Below are 19,677 nucleotides of genomic sequence, written 5' to 3'. Positions count from 1 at the left end.
TGTTGCTTTAAGTGTGTATATGTGTGTGTTTAGTGTTAGTAGAGTTGGAAATACTCTCTTGAAATAAGGTTTTCCAAATCTAGATTGGAAAAAAGTTTCTATTAGCTTGTGGAAAGACATTTTGGAAATGGTTTTAAATGATTTTTGAGGTTTTTTCAGTTTCAGCGTTGTAGAAGGCCACCCAGGCAGATTTCACTTACCCTCTTCAACCCTTTCTTGTCCCTCTGGTCTCCAGCTGAGAGACCCTGAAGTCCCAGGTCACTGTACTAGCTGCAGACTGCTCTGGAAGCAAAGGAGGCTTCTGAAAGCAGAGGACAACCCTTTTCCTTGTCTGTAGCTGGCTGTCGGTGGTGGCTCAGAACACACGGGACCCTGTCAGCCACACTCTTCATTAGCTGCCGCTCATGTGGGAGTTAGTGTTCCTTCATGTCTGATCTAATTACTCGTATTCTTTCTAAGGCGAAATCTTATAATGTTTTATTAGAAAATAGACCATTAACTAGGTTTTAGAATCTTTTTTAATCTTTTTAATGCTTTGAGTGGTGTATATATATATAGTTAAGATATTTAATAGTTATTCTGAAATTCAGTTTTCACATTCAAAGCGAGGAGCTATTTATTTTCCTGCTAAATGATAGTCTGGTGGCCCCAAAGAGTGAAAGCTTTCTCTTAAAGTGGTTATTCTTTCTCACTGTAAGATCAGGTCCATGTTTTTAACGTTTTGGCGTCGGAACCCTGTTACAGCTCAGGCCTTCTCAAACTCTTTTCATCTGCACTCTTGTTCTTCATTGGAAACTATGGAAATCGTGCTATATTTAGCATTGTTTTTATCTACTGGAAGAATTTTGTGTGTATGGCCGCAAAAACAAAAAGCCAATTTCCTTACACAGAGCAGGTTTTAGGAGTATTTCTCAGGTAGAGGATAGGGTAGGGGTGGGAGAAGCCATATTAGAATATTATGTGGGTTTTTTCTAAATACCGATTTAGTTCTCAATTCAGTTCTTGGCCCCTCCTGGTCATAAGGAAAGAGGCATGTGGATTTTGAGAAAGCTTCCTGGAAAATATTGATCCTGTACACCTCTCTCTCTCTCTCTCTCTCATCTGACCTGAGAACCACTGTTTTTGAGGCCGTCTGCTTACAAGCATTTAAAGCCATATTTGAACTACGAGTGGGTAGACTATTTCTGCCTTCAGAATGTGTAGTGTATTACGACGTCTGGTATAAAGTAATGAATCGATGACGTGGCAGCAGCAGAAAAATTAGACCAACACTAATCGTTGGTAGGTTGTGGTGGTCTCCGTGCTCATACGTGCTTATACGTCTCAGCACATTCTGAGACTTACACCCAGATGGCCTAGGTCAGTGAATCTCACACCTGAGCATGTGTGACACTCACCTGAAGGAATTGTCGCAACTCACATTGCTTGGCCCCATCCCAGCATTTCTGGTTCACTCGATCTGAGTCTGGTTCCAGAAGTTTCCATTTCTAACAAATCCCTAGAAGGGGCTGATGGCGCTGGGCCAGGTCCTCCCCAGGAGAGCCACCGCCCTGAAGCTCGCTGTGTGGAAGGAGTTACCTTCTCTGTGTCCAGCTTGGCACTGGCCACTCACATCCTACAGCCTGACTGTGTAGCAGGGCTTCAGGGTTGTTTAGAGAGCTTGTCTAAATTATTTTTCCTATAAATTATTTTTAAAAGATTTAAAAAATAGTTTTCAGGAAGTACATTAGCCTTTGCCCCGCCTGCTTGTAAACAGAGCATTGGAGAAAATTTCTCATTTTTTCCCCCAAAATATTAACTTATCAGTGAGATAGGAAGGGTACCCCCAGCTTGACTTTACAACAGGTAATTTGCTTAGAGTTACTCCCAGCAGTCAACTGAATGAAGGTATTTGGAATTTTGTCATTCCCAGCCCACATTTTATATTGAGAATGTTCCAGGTTTTAAAATTTCCAGGTTGACATTCTTTCTTTCTTTCTTTTTTTTTTTTGACTATTTAATCCTATTATGATTTCATTTTGAAGAATTTATAATACCAGTTATTTGCAGTATTGGAGGTTTGCTAGTCTTAATTGCCTATCTGATTGCTCATTTATTTCCACTATTTAAATATAATATTAGACAAAAACTTTTTCTCATTCTGCAGTGTTTGTTAAATAACATCTGTGTTTGAAAAAAACATCTCAGGCTGTTTTGAGGGGCTTTTTATACTCTATGTTATTGAATAATATATTTTATACCTGAGTTAAAATGAGTATTAACATTGTTCACTATTAAATGCCTCATGGTAAATTATGGCTAACATGAGATACTTTTTTTCCTCTTAATCTAGAATAAATTAGACAAAGAAAAAGACAAAGATGAAAAATATTCCCCTAAAAATTGTAAACTTCGGCGCTTGTCAAAACCACCATTTCAGACAAATTCATCTCCTGAAATGGTATCTAAACTGGATCTTACCGATGCTAAAAACTCTGATACAGCGCATATTAAATCCATCGAAATTACTTCAATCCTTAACGGACTTCAAGGTAAATATAACAGACATCTCCTGTTGTATGCAAATGTTTTAGTTTGCGTAAGTCAAATTCTACAAGGATCATTCAGTGACATTATTAAATTCTGTTTTTTAATGGAACCAGAAGTTTTTTGGCTCCATTATTACTTGAAATAAATCAGCCATTGATTGATGATTGGAAATATTTGTCATTAGTAGATCCAAGGGCACTATTAAATTTTAGTTAAAAGGTAATACTCACACTTGTACTGTTACTGTGCTTTTTTTCAAGTACTGTTCTTTATGTTGCCATGTAAAGCATAGTAGTTTGTATTATGCCGTATCAGACTATAAAATTATATTGATTTTTTGTAAAGAATATTTAACTTTGCTTATCTCGATTATTATGTTCTCTGTTACGGCGACGTTACTGCTTAATATCTAGGGCAGAATGAAGTGTAACTATCAAATAATAAAAATGACGAGGACCGGAGGGAGTTAGTAAATCTGACTGGCAAGGCAATGGGGGCGGGGGTCTGATCTGTCAAATGAAGTTAAAGAATGTATCTCCATAAAAATATTTTTCATTTCTCATAACTTAAAGGGAGTTTGGATTTTTTTATTTTTTATTTTGAGTGTAATGGAGATTACACTCAAATGGATGTTTATGTGAACTCATTCTATAAACCAAATGCTGTAAATACTCTGAAATTAATTTTTAATAATTTTATAATGTAGAAATAGTGTATGGAAAATACATAATTTAATAATAATGTGAACATTTTTATGTCTACCATGATGATGAATGAATAGTATTTACTTAAAAGAATTCTGAATTCCTTTTCTTTAGAATTGTATTAAATCTACATACATATATTCCTAAAGAGGATAAAAAATGTGAGTAGCAAGCATAAGCCTAGTTATGTTAAAAAAAAAAAAAAGCATCTTTCCTCTTACTGAAAGCTCCCTGAGAATTTTTTCTGAGTAGAGTCTCCAGGTCATATTCTGATTTTATTTCTGCTTCTCTGAGTGTCTACAGAAGCCTCTCAGGGAGTTCAGTGGGGCAGGGTCTCGGGGAGCTCGTGGAGACATCGGGGCTCACTACGGGAAGATCCGGCTCTGGGCGCGGTGAGCCGCCGTGTACTTTGTGATCCCAGGCTCCCAAATGGACCTCTAGCCTTCGGCCGCGGGCCAAACAGAAGCTTTCTGCTGGGCGGAACGATCTCGGTAGCGGACCCCAGTAATGGCCCATCGAGGGGGCCGGTGCAGTTCATCACCACACGCTCAAAACGAGCTGAATGCAGATACAGAATCCGGTCGCGCTCGCAGACGCGAGGGGCTGGCGGGTGGGCGGCCCGGCCCGGCCCGGCCCGGCCCGGCCCGGCCCGGCCACACCGCCCTCCCTCCCGGGACGTCCCGTTCCAGGGTTCCAGGGGCCCCTCTTCGAAGCAGCCCTTGGCGTTCCTTCGGTTCTGATCTCCCATGCCGTCTTTTACGCGCTCTGGTGTAGTCTCGCTGCACGCGGTGAGCACGTGTCTAAGAGGGAAGGTAATTTTTTAGAGATTGACTGCACGTCTGAAAATATCTTTATTTCATTCATGGTGTAGCTGGGTTGGAAGTTGTTTTATTGGCATCGTTCAGTCGTCGTTTTTTGCTTCCAGTGTTGTTGCTGTGAAGTCCTGATTCTTAGTATGTGGCTTGTTTTATTTAATTAGCTCCAGATAAAATACATTTAGGTTATTTCCATTATTTTTTCTGTTGCAAACAGTTCAGCAGTGAGCATTATATTGGCATACTTTTTAACATTTCAAATGCTCTCTTCGCGTATTCTCTTTTCCTTGGTGAATTTTATTTTATTTTGGCCACAGGTCAAATTCAAGACACTTGAGATTTTTCCAGTTAGAAAATGATTGTTGCTGTGCACGCGCATATGTATGCGTGTGTATATGTAAAGAAAAATGGATCCCGTCTGTGAGTGCGGAGCACAGCTAGCCAGGAGTTTGTCCCCTCAGCGTGAGACGGGCTGGGAACAGAATGAGCAGGGTGGGTGGTGGGTGTGGGTTGGGATTCTGTGGAGAAATCGAATGTCTCCAGAGAACGATCGTTCTACCACTAGAGATCCCCTTGAGTAAACTAGATCCCTGGCGAATCATCTGATGGAAAGCTTATCCATTAACGAGCCCTGTCACCACAGTGGTGCCTGTCGCGTTTTAGTAGGTCATCCTTAAATGTAAGCAGTCAAGGAGAGCTCCAACATAAAAGATGGGAATTAAAACAAATGGAAGAAATGACCTTTGACGAGAGAGAGATGAAGGTAACAAAAATGAACTATTAATCATCTCTCTGATTATTAAGTAATCTCAGAGAACCTATAAGTATCTGTTGATTATTAAATAATTTGAGAGAACCTATATCCGAAACCAAGGATGAAATGAAAAAGGAACAAAGAACAAGAAAAACTTGGAATTAAAATTTGAAATTAAAATTCAATAGAGCACTTAAAATTTAAAGTTGAGGAAATCTTCCAGGGAATATGTGAAAGCAGTATGGAAATTTTAGAGAAAAGATAACTGAATAATGAAAGCAGAGGGAGGAAACTAGTAACTGCACACACAGAACACTGTTGCTTGAAAGTACTAATGCGTTTGTATCTCTCTCTGTGTTTTGTAATGGGGAGACACTAGCATTGCTTCTGAAATCGTATCAGACAGTACGAGGAATCAAGAAGCCATGGAAACAGCGTATCTGATTATATATAACTGTAAAAAGCAATTGGATTAAAAAAATAAACAACAAAAAACCCAACCATGGTTCTCTTATGAACTGTCTCACAACCGTGTTATCGATGTATTATTGATTCGTACCTCATTCCTTAGCGAGTGTTATATGTAGTGCTTGCTCTCTCTCCATATGTGTATCACTAGGGTCAAGCAAGCCTTGGGTTGGGCGGGGGGAGGATGGGCAGGGTAGGAGAAATAAGCAAGTAACTAAAAGAGGAAATGTTTCCAGAACCGAAGGCATAAAGCTTTAAATGGAAAGAGTCCACCAGGTGCCTGAAGTAATGAAGAAAGAGCCATGCCGTGGTATTTTATTATGAAATTATAAAATAGCTGGAATACAAAAGTCACCACAAAGGATCGAGAAGACAAATGAAAGTAATGTTTTCAACACTATAAGCAAAGGAGCAGTACCTTCAGCATTTTGAAGGAAAATAATTTTCAACTTGGAATTCTGTGCCTGGTTCCACTAGTCATCACAATTAAGTTTGAGGGGAAGGATGTATTCAGACACGTGAGGACTAAGAATATTTACCTCCATGTACCTGTTTTAGGAAACTACAAATGATGTTCTCCAACACAGAGTGGGAGATACTCCAAGAAGGAAGGTGTGACAGGAGATCCCTTGAACAGTGAGTCTAGATCAGGAGAAAGTGCAGGGGATTCCGGGGTGTCGGCTGTTAGAGCGCACCCAGAGAGCGGGGCGGAGGACGGGCCTCCAGGGAAGAGGCTTAGGGAGCTGAGTAGGATGCTGGGCTTAATGGAGCAATTGAGATCGATGTGAAAGGCATAAAAAACGAAGACGACTTGTAGGAAAAGACTTTTGGAAACACTTGGAAAAAGGGCTATATGAGAAAGGAAGTGTACTGTTTATTTCTGCAACGAACCACATTTACATGTTGTAAATACTGTATTTACATATATAGAGAAAGTACGGCAGAAGGGAGATAGGGGTATTAATACGAAAGTCCTCATGGCTTATAGCAGACTAAACTTAACCAACAAATAGAATATTGCGAAGAGACGATGGTAATAACTATCAGAAGGAATAGAAATAGAAATGCTCAGTGTCTCCTAAACTGTAGAATGGGGCCGGTAACAACATAGACCTCACAGGGTTTTTGTGAGAGTGAATGGGATGATCCGTGTAAAGCATGTGGAAGCACCTGGCGTGTAGCAGTTTCTCAGTAAATGTCATGTTAAAATCGTAATAAAAGCTATTTTTTATACTTAATTGAATTCATTTAATATAACACATTTAAGAAATTCTATAAATATTTTCATGTAAGACGATCAGTTACTTGTATAATTCTTTTTTTTTAGGCGAGGCAACCCCTGGTTGACCTCACGGATTACAAAGACCTTGTCAGCTCACAATCCATTTTTTTATTTTTTATGCCTATAGCACCTGGTCTTTTTAGGTGATCTCTCATCCAAGTACTAACCAGGCCCGACCCTGCTTAGCTTCCGAGATGGGATGAGATCGGGCTTGTTCAGGGTAGCATGGCCGTGGACTAACTGTGTAATCCTTGAAAGCATCCATTGTGGAAATCCATTGTTCACAAAATCTTTAAATAATCACCGCTACAGTGAAAATAAGGGCTAAACTTTTGTAAGAATAAAGATTTTGGAATTAGAACTGTTCCTGCTTATAAATCGGAGAGGCTTCTTTTTTATCATCAGCTTTATTGAGGTGTAATTTACAGATAATGAAATTCACGACTTTTATGTTTACAGTTTGGTGAGTTATGGGAAAAATACACAATAGTGTAACTACCACTCCAGTCATGATACAGAACATTGGATGAGTGTCTTAACTCTCTGAAGCCCCGTTTCCTCACTTGTAAAACAGCATAAAACCTGGCAACTGGGGTGACTGTAAACGTAGCTCGTGTATAACGTGCCTGGCACAGAGAAGACATCACTAGTCTTTTATACTCATCGTTTTTTTCTTCTTTGCCAGCTTCTGAAAGTTCCGCGGAAGACAGTGAGCAGGAGGATGAGCCGAGTGCTAGGGACATGGACAATGATGGCAAAGAGGAAGCTAAGAGTGATCATTTGACCCACGCCAGAAACGATCTTTCAAAAGAGGAACAGAACAGTTCATCTTTGCTGGAAGAAAACAAGGTCCACGCAGAATTGGTACTATCTAAACCAGGGTCGAAATCTCCAGAAAGATTAAGAAAAGATATAGAAGGATTATCGGAAGATACTGATTATGAAGAAGATGAGGTCACAAAAAAGAGAAAGGATGTCAAGAAGGACACCCCCGATAAATCTTCAAAGCCACAAGTAAAACGTGGTAAAAGAAGGTATTGCAACACGGAGGAGTGTTCAAAAACGGGGTCCCCGGGCAAAAAGGATGAGAAGGCCAAGAACAAAGAAGCACTGTGCGTGGAAAATAGTAGCAACAGCTCTTCGGATGAAGACGAGGAAGAAAAATCGAAAGCAAAGCTGACACCGACTAAGAAATACAACGGTTTGGAGGAAAAAAGAAAATCTCTACGGACAACTGGTTTCTATTCGGGATTTTCAGAAGTGGCAGAAAAAAGGATAAAACTTCTAAATAACTCTGACGAAAGACTTCAGAACAGCAGAGCTAAAGATCGGAAAGACGTGTGGTCAAGCATTCAGGGACAGTGGCCCAAGAAGACGCTGAAGGAGCTCTTTTCGGACTCGGACACGGAGGCGGCGGCGTCGCCCCCGCACCCCGCCCCGGAGGACGGCCCGGCGGAGGGGTCGCTGCAGACGGTGGCCGAGGAGGACAGCTGCTCGCCCGGCGCCGAGCTGGACACCCCGCCGCCGCCCGGCGCGGACGGCCCGCCCGCCGAGGAGAAGCCGGCGGAAGTCGGCGACAAGAAGGCGGAGTTTCCGAGCAGCGGCAGCAACTCCGTGCTCAACACCCCCCCCACCACGCCGGAGTCGCCCTCGTCGGTCACCGTCACCGAGGCCGGCCGGCAGCAGGCTTCCGTGACAGTGTCGGAAACGCTGGCTCCTACCCAAGAGGAGGTCCGAAGCATCAAGAGCGAAACCGACAGCACGATCGAGGTGGACAGCGTGGCGGGCGAGCTGCAGGACCTGCAGTCCGAGGGCACCGGCTCGCCCGCGGGCTTCGACGCCAGCGCCAGCTCGGGCAGCAGCCACCAGCCCGAAGCGGAGCAGCCCGACAAAGGTGAGCGCAGCCGCCCTGGCCTCGTTCGGGGAGTCCCGGTCCCGTGTCGCCGCCAGCTGCCGACGTGGGGCGCTGTGCGCTCGCCTGGCGCGGGACCTGGAAAGGCGATGTGCGCGGCCAGCCGCGGAGCGCATTCCGAGCGTGGGAAGGAGCGCGTGGCCTTGGCGCCCAGGCCGGGTCCGGACCCGGCCGAACGCTCGCTCCCAGCCGCTTGGTTGGTTGCACGGCTCGAGCAGCCGAAATGTGTTTCTGTAACATTGTTTTCGCAGTCGTAACGTGGCGGTTTCTCACGAAGGTTTTGATCTGTCGACGGCCCCCTCCACCCTTAGCAAGTACCGTGTGCGGGGGTTTGGAGCGGCCACTGCTCAGGCTCTGCCCTCCTCAGACAGCGTGTCAGAATGATGCTCAAGCCCGACTGACTTGGGCGCGTTCGTAAAGCAGTGGGGCGCTTTCTTAGATGCACGGCTGCCAAGTGGAAGGACCAGTGTGTGTGTTTACCTGCAGTGGCACTTTTTTGATTTTCAGTGAGGTTGTTAAAGGTGGAAATTCAAGTTAGTACTTTGCAGAAGGGTTAGGACCTTATCCGATAGCTATAATTCTGTCATCTTTCTCACAAACCACTTCATTCAGGTGTCTTTAAATCAACGTATTCTAGGCTGACACTTAGCTTGCACACTTTTGCATTGTAAAGGTAGAACACTAGGGTATCTATTTTATGTAACGTGCCAGTTTTTATTGTGAGATATTAGCTAGCTTTAGGTGTTTAGCTAAATTTAAAGAGTTCTGATCTAGATTAGATTGGTTAAATCCACGTTTTCTCACATAAATCTTTTTCTAGATTTATTGCAATATAATTATTGCAAAAACTTTGTCACACAAATCTTGACTTAAAGCCTTTGTGAAAAATATACTTGCAATTAAATTGAGATGTTCTTTGTTTTTTTCACATTCACACGTCCAGCCTCCATGATCTGTGTGCCATACTAGCTCATGGAATGGAACTGTCCACGCAGAAATAATCTTCAAAATTATAGAAGCCTTTGTCACAGATGATTAGAAAGGCTTTTGACAATAATAATACAAAGTTTTAATAGTTCCCTTTCTTAACAGGTTGTATCCTTACTGTGTTCCTCATATCTTATGAAAGCTTAAAATATATATATATATGTATATATATATGTATATATATATTTTTAAGATGTTATCTTGTCTTCTGATAGACTGCGTCAGTATTGCCTTGCTGAATCTCATCTTCAGAGTTAAAAAGTAAGAAACCTGAGAATTCCCAAACTTAGGGTAACAGAGGCCATCTGTTTATCAAATCAAACATATATATTTTAGAATTTATATCTCTTCAAGGATAAATTCTTAAGCACCAATTTCATATGGCTTCATTTTAAAACATTTGTCTACTGATATTTGAGAATTCACATTAAAAGTAGAAGTGTAAGTTTTTATAATTTAGACATAGGATTTTCCTCTAATTTAGCCTACGTTAAGCTTTTTATTTCTTTGAGCTGAAAGTTTCAGAGTTAAACTTTCCTGGAGAGAAACCTGGCGATTTTTTTTTTAAGATTCTGTTCTTCAGTATAGTCAATATCTAAATCACCTCATTTATGTTTCACTTTGTCATATTAAAATAGCATTGGGAAAAATTATGTGAGATGTAACCCATTAAAAAAGAAAACTAGGAACTTCCAAACAAAACAGTTAATAGCCTGTTCTATTGTGGGCCATGGAAGCCATGTCTTATATACTCAAGGTTGATTTTACCATTGATAAGAGGACTAAGAAACTTTTTGGTAGCAAACATAGCATAGTTTTGTCATACTAATTATATCATGTCATTATAGTATCTGACATCGGAACTGAACAGAAATAGGACTTTACTCATCTCTGGAAAAAGGATCTTACCGTATAGTCTGGGAGAAAATACGTATAATTAGAAAGCTACAGAAACACAGCAAATGCTGAGGACCAAATTATTAATACAGAAAAATGTATAGAAACTCCAGCTTGGAGTAGTGATGAATCAGTGAACCCTGGGCATCGAGGAAGGTTAGTGAAGAAGTAGGACTTGGGCTAGTCCTTGAAGATAAGGGAGACATTTCTAATGTTTTGAGAAAATTTTCTAACAAGAAAGTGAAACGGTTCTTAGAACTACTATGCTGGATTCTTAAATGGTCTATGTGTTAACCAGTGCCCTGGGATCTAAATTATTGTTGAAATAAATTTGTAATATAAGTGTAAATTACTACTAAAACTTATTTCATTCATCTCATTTAAAAATTTTATTAATATCATAATATATGTCATTCATGCCTTAACCTGTAATTAAATCTTAATATTTTGGTTTTACTGAGTTTTAAGAAATTTCAGTTTGTATTTTCAGCATATGCATGTTTTTGAATTACTATTAATCAGACTCGTTAGCTCCCAGTACTATACTGAGAACTACTCTGTTTATATCCGATTTTCCTAAGAAGGTTGTTCACACTTTGCTTCTTAAAAAACTAGCTTTTATTATGTGCAGTGATTCAGCTTCTTAATGACAATTTATTTTGAAAGTTTGTAATTTCTATGATAATTTATAAATCTGAAAAAGAACATGTATAGTTTCAGAATTTTTCTGTGCTTCTAAAACGTGGAATTTATACCTAGGGAAACCTTGATTTCATTTAGTGTCACTTAATAATTTCTGTCCTGTCATAGCCTGTACAGGTCAGAAAAGAGTGAGAGAAGCTCAGGGAGGAGGAAGCTCATCAAAAAAGCAGAAACGAAGCCATAAAGCAACAGCGGTAAACAACAAAAAGAAGGGGAAAGGCAGTAAGTGTGAAACCTTTCGTTTTTAAATGTAAAAATAATTGCGGATATGATGATCACTTCCTAAGGTATATAAGTGTTGAATCACTGTGTTGTACACCTGAAAGCAATATAATATTGTACGTCAACTACAATTTAAAAAATTACAGCAGATATATTTTTTTCCTCATTAAGAAAAGAGTATTCAAGATGTGGGTTAGTTCAATATTCTCATTTTGTCACTACCCTTAAAAAAGTCACACAGAAGTCTTCTGATCCTAGGTAAATTCTAGGATTAAGCAAATTTGGTCTTGGTCGTAGCAGTGATATTGATTGCTGATGAATGAGCAGGTCATCCTTTCTAAAATAACAGCCAACATAATATAAACGTCACCATCTTTATGCTAGTTTTATGTTCTATAGTTCTTTCTACTTGCAATTATATATATCACATATTACGAAATGCTCCAGGTATATGTCATTTTTATTGCAGTGAAATTGATTGCTTTGTAATTCTTCAAGGCAAAATTAGCAGAGAACAATCAAGATAGCTTTAGAGCTGTAATCCCAACAACTCTGGTTACTGCCTTTACCTTTGGCACCCCAACCGTGTGCCCAAGTGCAGCTATAAACAATAGTGCATTTGCTAAGGAGCGCTCTACCTAAAGACTTGACTTCGCAATGACTGTTCATCGACCTACAGGAATATATATATTGTATTTCTCCTGAGAGCTGCACATTTTATCTCTCTTTTGTAGGCAAAGTGAGAAGCAGAAAATATGTAAAGAATTTTTTTTCAGGTGCCCCACACTGACCTCCTGCTGCTCTTCCAGGAGACTCCTGCCACCTCCACTGCCTGACCTTTGCTATCGGCCGGCTTGGCTGCACTTCAGTGCAGAAAAGGGTTATGCGGCCAGCTCCCCGAGGTTCTGCTGAGCCCATATGACTTCCAGGCGGTGAATATGGCGTCCCTTGGGGCCCCGGGCGGCTGTGCTCAGCAAGGCCATGAAAGCCGGGCTGAGGAAGACCACTGCATCAGAGTGGCGCCAAGCCTTGGGGGCTTAGCTAGGAGTTGCCAGGGGTTCCAGAGCAGCAGTGCGGGGCTGGGCGGGCATTCGCTTAAGAAACGTGCCGTAAGAGAGTGGTGGAGAGTCTTTATTCCTGAAACACCACAGCGGGTTGCCGTGTACCTTTCCTATCTGGAATACTTTTCGGGCTTTGAGAGCCAAACTCTGCTCTTTTTTTTGGTAGCTATCGTTAAATGAAGAATCAGTGGATATATGCCGATTTGATCATCAGTTATTTGGAGTAACTAACAGGCTGTTTTAAAGTGCTTTTCATTACACTGTGATGTTTTTGTCTTCAAGACTACCATTTAAATGACGTTTTCTAGGAGGCCGCATCTTCAACAAGTCAATTAACATATTCATGTAATTTAGAGCTATAGCTATTGATTGTATTCTCCCATTTTAATTATTGGGCTTCTACCTTGAAAAATCAGAATCAGGAAACCATCCTCTGAGAATAATGAAGTTAAGTGAATTAACTCTCATGGAATCTAAAATAATAGTTTGTGTCCAGAAAGAGGAAACACCAGTGCCATCACGTAGTCACACGGTACACTGTCCAAGTGTTAATTAAGCATTTCTGGTCTAGTACTGAGACTTTAGTCAGCAGAGGCAGATGTAACGTAATGTTACGTAGACTTCGGAATTCTCCATAGATTACTGCATGTATTTACCAGAGTAAAAGCAATGGTTTCATTTTTAGTCCACGAGCTACGAGGTAGGAGTTACCTAAGACAATCGTTGGGTGTACCAAAATTTAGAGTTTATTCCTGGAGGATTCTTTATTAAATAGGATGATTCTGCATCATTGTTTCTGGCCAAAGGAGTAGGAAAGTGCTATATGTATACAGTGCGTATAAATATTAAAATTAAGAAGTTTCTATAATGAATTAAAAGATGCCGTGTTTTATGTTATGTTTATTAACAGAATAGAATAAAAAGTCATTCAGATAATTACTATGTATTCAATAGTCTACCAGGTATAATGGAAGATTAGTTTTTGTTTCTTTTTCTTAAATGGCAATTCAGGTAAGAAGAGTTTTTTTTGTTTTCTTTAAATGAGATGCTGGTGTATTTGTACATCACGGTTTTCCAGGTTTTTAGGCAGGATCTATAAAGCAAGTTCTTTACCGCAGTCATAAATTCTCAAATGGTTAATTTTAAATTGTCCACTAAAATCTGTGACAAATTCTTTGTTACTTTTCTGTTTACTAATATTTATTTTTTATTTTTCTTTCAGCAAATAGTAGCGATAGTGAAGAGCTTTCTGCTGGTGAAGGTGTAGCTAAGACTCAGCCAGTCAAATCCGTTTCCACTGGAATGAAGGCGCATGGCACCAAATCTCCTGCGAGGACGCAGTCTCCAGGAAAATGCGGGAAGAATGGTGACAAGGATCCTGATCTCAAGGAACCCAGTAATCGATTACCCAAAGTTTACAAGTGGAGTTTTCAGATGTGTAAGTGGCATCCGTTAAACCCGTAGTTGATCGGTAGAAACTTCATCCTAGTAACTCTCATGCCAATAACGCTGAAAAAGAGGTTATAACCAAACTTAGAGACATGATAACCAGATGCATCATAGAGCACCTTATTTGGATCTTGATCTGAATAAATAAATTGCTAAAAGAAAAATTTTAAGGTAGCTGAGGAAAATATCAACATCGACTAGGTATTTCTGATATGATGTTGGAAATTCGTTTTTAAATAATCTGGTGTTGGGGGTGGGGAGTGGATGGGGTTATAAATGAGACAAGATTTTCCACGAATTGCTAATTAGTGCAGCTGGATGTTGGCCATGTGGGGCTGCATTGTATTATCTCTGTACTTCAGTGTATATGAGGAATCTAATAATAAAATTAAAAAACAAAAACAAAAACACTACCCCAGAGTTTCTCACACAGGTGAGCTTTAGAGCTTTTGAAAAATTTTTGCCAATGTGAAAGTTATACATACTCATAAAAAATCTAAAAAGAACAGAAAGAATCCAGAAGAAAAATTTATCCGCAGCGCTGACATTCAAAAATATATACAATTTTTACATTTTGGTGTCTCTCCAACCTTATTTCTAAGTATGATTTTTTAAATTAATTTATTTTTATGGTGACATTGGTTAATGAAATTCAGTGTTTCAGCTGTACATTTTAACAGTAAGGCATACATATATTTACACTAGGTGTTTACCTCCCATAGTTAGATTTCTTTCTGTCACCACATATTTGACCCCCTTTACCCCGTCTACCTCCCCCCTTCCCCCTACCTCCTACTCTCTGGTTAAGTATGATTCTTGACACTATACAGTGCTAATACTGTACATGAATGTGGAATTTTCAGCAGACGTGTTTAGGATATAAAGTCTTTCATTCTACACACTTATTAAATAGTTTATCAAATGTCATGCATATATTATGTGCCAGACATTATTCTAAGCTGGAAAAAAAACGTAGGGAAACAGGCATTCGCAAGCCATTTTTTTAGTTTTCTTGTCTTGATCTTATTCTACAGCCATACTATGTTTTCTCTTCTATATATTAAATTTTTGTTCAAAAATACATATTAATGAAAGTTTTAAATTCACAGCGGACCTGGAAAATATGACAAGTGCTGAACGCATCACAATTCTTCAAGAAAAACTACAAGAAATCAGAAAACATTACCTGTCATTAAAATCGGAAGTAGCTTCCATTGATCGGAGGAGAAAGCGTTTAAAGAAGAAAGAGAGAGAAAGTAAGTGTTTTTACCTCACTTTACTTAAACATAACGCAGTTTATGATTCTGCAGTGAGATGCATACGAGTTTGTCTCTGTATCTTCGGGCAAGTTCTTTAATTTCTCTGCTTCACTTTCCTCATCTATTAAATGGAACAAGTTTTACTTAAAGAAAAAATTACCTCAAATCATGTTCACTTTCACGGAGCTTACAGTCTGCCGCCAAACAGTCTGAACGGATTTTCAGTTAGTGAAAAGCAGTGTGAAGAGAACAGAGTGAACGTGGGGGAAGGAGTCATCCCAGTCTCTGGCTTGGGCCGCCATCACGAGGGCCACAGACGGGGCGGTGCTGACACCAGACGTGTCTTTCTCTCTGTTCCGAGGCTGGAGTCCAAGTCGAAGGTGTCAGCAGGTTTAGTTTCTCCTGAGGTGCCTGTCCTTCGTTTACAGAGGGCCGCCGTCTCGCAGTGTCCTCACATGGCCTTTCCTCTGTGTGTGTTTGTCTTATCAGGACACGGGTCTCACTGGATCAGGGCCCCACCCCGTGTACCTCCCTGAAGGCCGCATCTCCAGATACTGTCAAATTGAGAGTTAGGGCTTCAACATAGAATTTTGGGGAGACACAGTTCAGTCCACAAAAGGGTCCTAGGCAGAGAGAACAGCAAGTGATCCCTAAGATAGAGTCTCTCAAATTTGGAATTATTCATGTTGTGGGCCAAATTATTCTTTGCTGTAGGGGCCGCACTGTAGGCTCTTTAGCGGCCTCTCTCTGTCCTCTCCCCACTGGATGCCAGTAGCACCTCACAGTTATGACAACCAAAAACATCCCCAGACATTCCCAGATACCTTCTAGGGGGCAGCATCACCCCAGGTTGAGAACAGCTGCTCCACGGTGGGAGGCCATGCACTCGGTGCCTTTCAGGAGCAGAACGTAAACCAGTGCGCTGAGAAGGTGGTGGTGGAAGCCTCAGCCGGGAAAGCAGGAGCCACATCCTCGTAGGCCAGGATGAGGAGCTGGGATTTTACTCTAAGTAGACAGACAGCTGTTTGAAAGCATTAAACAGGGAAATGACATCATGATTTCTAGCATTTTAAAAATTTCCGTCTGCCACGCGGAAAGTAGACTCTGGCGGGGCAGTGGGAGCAGCGGTGTCGATCGGGAGCCTGTTGCAGTACATGGTAGTGACATGGACCAGGATGGTTTCAGTAGAGACGGATAGCAGTGAGTGTCGCGTCACCAGCGCTTGCTGATGGATTAGGTGGCCCACGAGGAAGGAACTAAGGGTGACTCATCGTCGGTTTCTGGCTGGAACAACTGGATACCTGGTGCCAGTTTTGGAAATGAGGAAGATCTCGAAAAGAGATCATAGGTTGGGGAGCACAGAAGGGACGTTTTAGCTGTGTTCCTTTTCGAAATGCCTATTAGGTGTCCAAGTGGCATGTCAGGCGGGCCGTGGATATGTCAGTGCGAGCTCAGGGGAGAGGTCAGGACTAGAGATTTAATTTGCAACTCATTGGCATATCTGTAGTACAGTCCTTACTGCGAGGTGGGTTTTTAGGCCCCGGTACTTGAGTAAATCCACGGGGAAAGAAATATGGGTAGAAAAGAAAAGGCAGGCTGGGGCAGGCCAGCTTTTATGGGTCAGACTGAAGAGAAGCCAGAACCAGCAAGACTTGAGAAGGAGTAGCCTCCAGTGGAGAAGATGGCCACGGAGGGACTTTGTGGAGGACAGTGGTCAGCTGTGTCAAATGCAGTAGTTGAGCTGTGAAACCTTTAAGAAGCAATTAGTCTTCCATTCTCATCGCCATTTAAATTCGTAAGAAGCTTCGAACATAGAAACGGGAATTAGGAGCGGGGAAAAGATTTTCGGGTGGGTTACAGATTTGTCCTATTGGACTCACATCCCTTTGACATTTGTTTCATTATTACAGAAAGTCTGTTCTCTTATTTCAATGTCTTAATGGACCAAACACACGATTTTTTTTCCTCTTTGTTGCACGCAGGAGCATTTTCTGGTCTCTCTTTTTTTATGACTTCTGTGGTTTGGCACCGTCTGGCTGCTTAAGTTACACTAGGTTTTCCTTTTCTTACGTTATGGTACTGTGAGAATTGACTACTCTTTGTAGCTCAATGATTTTTGGAGAATACAGCAGAATTTTAGTCTTAGGACTAGCGTTAACTTCGTTTTATTACGGTTACCCGTGTTATCTGGCTATTGACCTGGCTTCCCTTTCCCTCAGGTGCTGCTACATCCTCATCCTCCTCTTCACCTTCATCCAGCTCCATAACAGCTGCTGTTATGTTAACTTTAGCTGAACCATCAATGGCCAGCTCATCACAAAATGGAATGTCAGTTGAGTGCAGGTGACAGCAGGACTTGCTAAAGCACTTTGCACTTAATGGCTGTTGAGGGCCACGTCTTTTTTATACTGCACAGTGGCACAAAAAAAAAAAAAAAATGAGACAAGCACTATTTTATATTTAAAAATTGTTTCTTGACAAGCTGACTTGGCACTTAAGTGCACTTTTTTTATGAAGAAAAAGTACAATGAACTGCTTTTCCTCAAGCAATAATTGTTTCCAACTTGTCTGGGAATTGTGTGTCTGGTAACTTGAAGGCCTTCCACTGTGGCGAATGGAGGCTTTTCACTGCCTGTAGAGACAATACAGTAAGCGTAGTTATTGGGTGGGCCAGAACATGGTGAGATAACTTACTGTATATGTATTCCCTTGTATTTTGTTAAAGCTGGAGCATTTGATATTTTTCCATTTATTTATGAAAAAATATGAACCTATTTTCATTTGTACAAGCTAATTGTTTTTTAAAGCAAGTCACCTTAGGGTGGCTTTAATTGTATAAGTCAAGCACATGTAATAAATTCAAAACCTGCAGTTAACAGGATATCAGACATCAATCCTGGTAACCAAATATTAAAGATTCTCTTTAAAAAAGACTGAACATGTTTACAGGTTTGAATTAGGCTAAAAGGTCTTGCAGTGGCTTTTCATGCCCCTTCAAATTGGAATGGAACTACTGTACTTTGCCATTTTTCTATAAATCAGTATTTTTTTTTAATTTTGATATAATACATTGTGCGAAAAAGAAAATGGCTAATAAACTGTATTAAATCTTAAACAATGTATAAAGATTGTACTTAGCCAGTTCAAAGTGTATATTTATTCATAATGAATTATAACAGTTATATTTTTGTGTTTTCTTGTAAATGTTTCTTTTCTTTAAATACAGATAATTCATTTGTATTGCTTATTTTATTATGAGCTACAACAAGAGGACTTCAGGAACAAGGAAACTGTATTTGTATGGTTCAAGGTTATTGATATGAACTGTCTCAAATGCATAGTGGTTCTTTTAAGTATAAATAGCTAATCAGAGTGGTAGGCCTATAACATTAAATGCCTTGTATAAAATCCAAAATGAACGCAAAATCGTTTTCACTTGTATTGACTTTATGTTGTATGATTCCAATCTCTGTTCTGTTTGGCACTTGTATTTAATTCTACACCTTTGTAAGACATTTGTATATTGTGGGTGTGTTCATTCAAGCTATTTAATACCTGGCACTGTTAATACACAGTACTTTACTGTACAGACTGTTTTACTGTTTTAATTGTAGTTCTGTGTACTTTTTTTGAATGGGGCTGGCATGTTTTATTTGTTTTCTGGCAATACGACGTGAGAATTTCGAAGCGTTTTGTTGTAGATGCTAACGTGTCAGAATCCTTTACATTCAACTTTTCTAAGAGAAGCATTTTCAGTCTCGTAGTGTGTGCTTACAGTAACTAATTTTGTTGAAAATGGTTTCAAGTTACTCAAATTTGTACAGGACTGTAAAGATTTGTTGACAGCAAAACATTGAAGAAAAAGCTTATAGAATAAAAGCTATAAAGTATATATTAGGATCTGCAAACAATGAAGAATTATGTAATATATTGTACAAATGTAAGCAAAGGCTCTGAAATAAAATGCCATAGTTTGTGAATCCTTGATTTCGTTTCTAAAAGATTAAGTAATTTTAGTTCCTTTATGAATGTGATGGCTGACTGGAACATGTATCTCCAGCAGGTATTGTCAGGAGGAATTAATTGACATACCAAAAAAGGGAATATTCTACCTATAAAAATTAAAAGTCCACTAACCAGATGTGGGATTTATTAGGCATTCGTATATCTTTGCATACACTATTTTGCTTGAGTCTGAACGTGAGTACTTATGACTTGGAGATTTGTCTGAAGAGGGAAATCAAAGTTGTTTTACTTTTTTTCTTTAACACGCTTGAAACCATTCATTACCAGCAGCCGGGCCCCCCCTCCCCTTTTTGGTCATTTAATTTAAAGGGACCTTTGCGGGTCTCTTCCTCTTCTGGTGCCCTCTACTCCTTGCGCATTGGAACCGCTGGGCATTGTTAAAACAATAGTCAGTACTCAGGCCCAGACCTTTAGGAGTCTGGGGTGGTACCCGGACGTTGATCCGTTTTTAAAGATCTCCGGTGATTTTAATACGCATCTAGTTGAGAAGTACCACTTTACTTCAAAACTTTTAGACTCAATAATTAGAGTTTTATTTTCGCCCTATTTAATGAACTTTCCACCAAGAGAATATCCTTCCTTTAAAACAACAACAAAAAAACTTCTTTTT

At 40.2% G+C, this 19,677-nt stretch overlaps 1 protein-coding gene and 1 pseudogene across 1 annotated transcript in view; one reads left to right on the top strand and one right to left on the bottom strand.

Moving 5' to 3' along the window:
* ARID4B (AT-rich interaction domain 4B) overlaps positions 1-19,021 on the top strand; it is a 115,581-nt gene extending 96,560 nt beyond the window's left edge. Inside the window, exons 18-24 of the mRNA XM_039850349.1 lie at positions 338-374; positions 2,339-2,531; positions 7,238-8,446; positions 11,159-11,272; positions 13,556-13,771; positions 14,892-15,038; positions 17,261-19,021. Coding sequence (XP_039706283.1) covers positions 338-374; positions 2,339-2,531; positions 7,238-8,446; positions 11,159-11,272; positions 13,556-13,771; positions 14,892-15,038; positions 17,261-17,388 — 2,044 coding nt within the window. The 3' untranslated portion in view covers positions 17,389-19,021. The remainder of the gene's footprint in view (positions 1-337; positions 375-2,338; positions 2,532-7,237; positions 8,447-11,158; positions 11,273-13,555; positions 13,772-14,891; positions 15,039-17,260) is intronic.
* LOC120592688 (uncharacterized) lies at positions 6,671-6,789 on the bottom strand (annotated as a pseudogene).
* Positions 19,022-19,677: the final 656 nt, after the last annotated feature.

This window comes from Pteropus medius, unplaced genomic scaffold, assembly GCF_902729225.1.
Source record: "Pteropus medius unplaced genomic scaffold, Ma_sr-lr_union100, whole genome shotgun sequence".
Taxonomy (NCBI): Eukaryota; Metazoa; Chordata; class Mammalia; order Chiroptera; family Pteropodidae; genus Pteropus; species Pteropus medius.
The sequence above is the reverse complement of the archived record's forward strand: the minus strand, read 5'-3'. Positions and strand labels throughout refer to the sequence as shown.